This window comes from Puntigrus tetrazona, chromosome 4, assembly GCF_018831695.1.
Source record: "Puntigrus tetrazona isolate hp1 chromosome 4, ASM1883169v1, whole genome shotgun sequence".
Classification (NCBI taxonomy): Eukaryota; Metazoa; Chordata; class Actinopteri; order Cypriniformes; family Cyprinidae; genus Puntigrus; species Puntigrus tetrazona.
The window spans coordinates 20,505,171-20,506,023 of record NC_056702.1 but is presented as its reverse complement, the minus strand read 5'-3'; the positions used below and the strand labels follow the sequence as shown (position 1 = coordinate 20,506,023).

Here is an 853-nt window from a genome sequence, read left to right as displayed (position 1 = left end):
TGATTGATTGATTGATTGACGTTTGAGGTATCTCACACTGTGAGAAAATGATCTTTGGTCACAAAGCCATAACAACGGTGATCTTTGAACCTCTCTCATTGTATGGCTTTGGACCAAAGGAGCCACGGTAACAGAAATTGACTCAGTTGTTTCAGGATGCCGATCTTTCATCAGGGACAGGCAAAAAATTGTGCAGTGCATAGAAGGCTTTAGGATCTCATTATCATGAGGAACTGGAACAGTGTTGATGTAGATCAGGCATATACAGTGTTCAGATTTTTGGATGTAACACACTTGTAGATGTTGTTGATTTACCTTGTTTTTCTCTGTGTTCCTCTGGCATCTCTGAGGATTTCTGTTTATCTGGTAGAGAAAGAAATTAGTTGAGGTATTATTCCACAGAATTAAAATGCTGCTAAATCAAGTCTTTAAAACATTACCAGTCTTAACTCTGATGTTAGTAGAACTAGTAGTGTGTCTAGTCATAGTAAAGTAAATGTACCGTTTCCTTCAGCATTTGAGCCATAAATTGTTACTGGTCCTGTGAAGGTGTTCGCAGTCAATAGAGGAGCATTTACACTCGCACCTGTTTCAGAATTTATATCAACGCTCACTGTAGTCTGGGGATTTCTTATCTGGACTGGATCTTAGTGTAACGAAAGAGAGAGATTATTAGGTTTCAGAATGGAATACAAAATATACATTTAACAAAATTACAGACTTCTAGATGGTGCAAATTTGAATGAAGTACTACAGGAGATATTATTGACTACTTTAACCATTTAGGTGCCATTTAATGCTGCATTTTAACATCAAGATTTCAAAAACTTGTGTCTTGTGGCTTTAAGAGAAA

At 36.8% G+C, this 853-nt stretch overlaps 1 protein-coding gene across 1 annotated transcript in view; it reads right to left on the bottom strand.

The window, feature by feature from the left end:
• Positions 1-613, bottom strand: part of LOC122342276 (protein NLRC3-like) — a 10,219-nt gene extending 9,606 nt beyond the window's left edge. The window contains exons 1-2 of the mRNA XM_043236074.1: positions 503-613; positions 316-363 (exon numbers count right to left, since the gene is read on the bottom strand). Of these exons, the coding sequence (XP_043092009.1) occupies positions 316-343 (28 nt within the window). The 5' untranslated portion in view covers positions 344-363; positions 503-613. The remainder of the gene's footprint in view (positions 1-315; positions 364-502) is intronic.
• Positions 614-853: the final 240 nt, after the last annotated feature.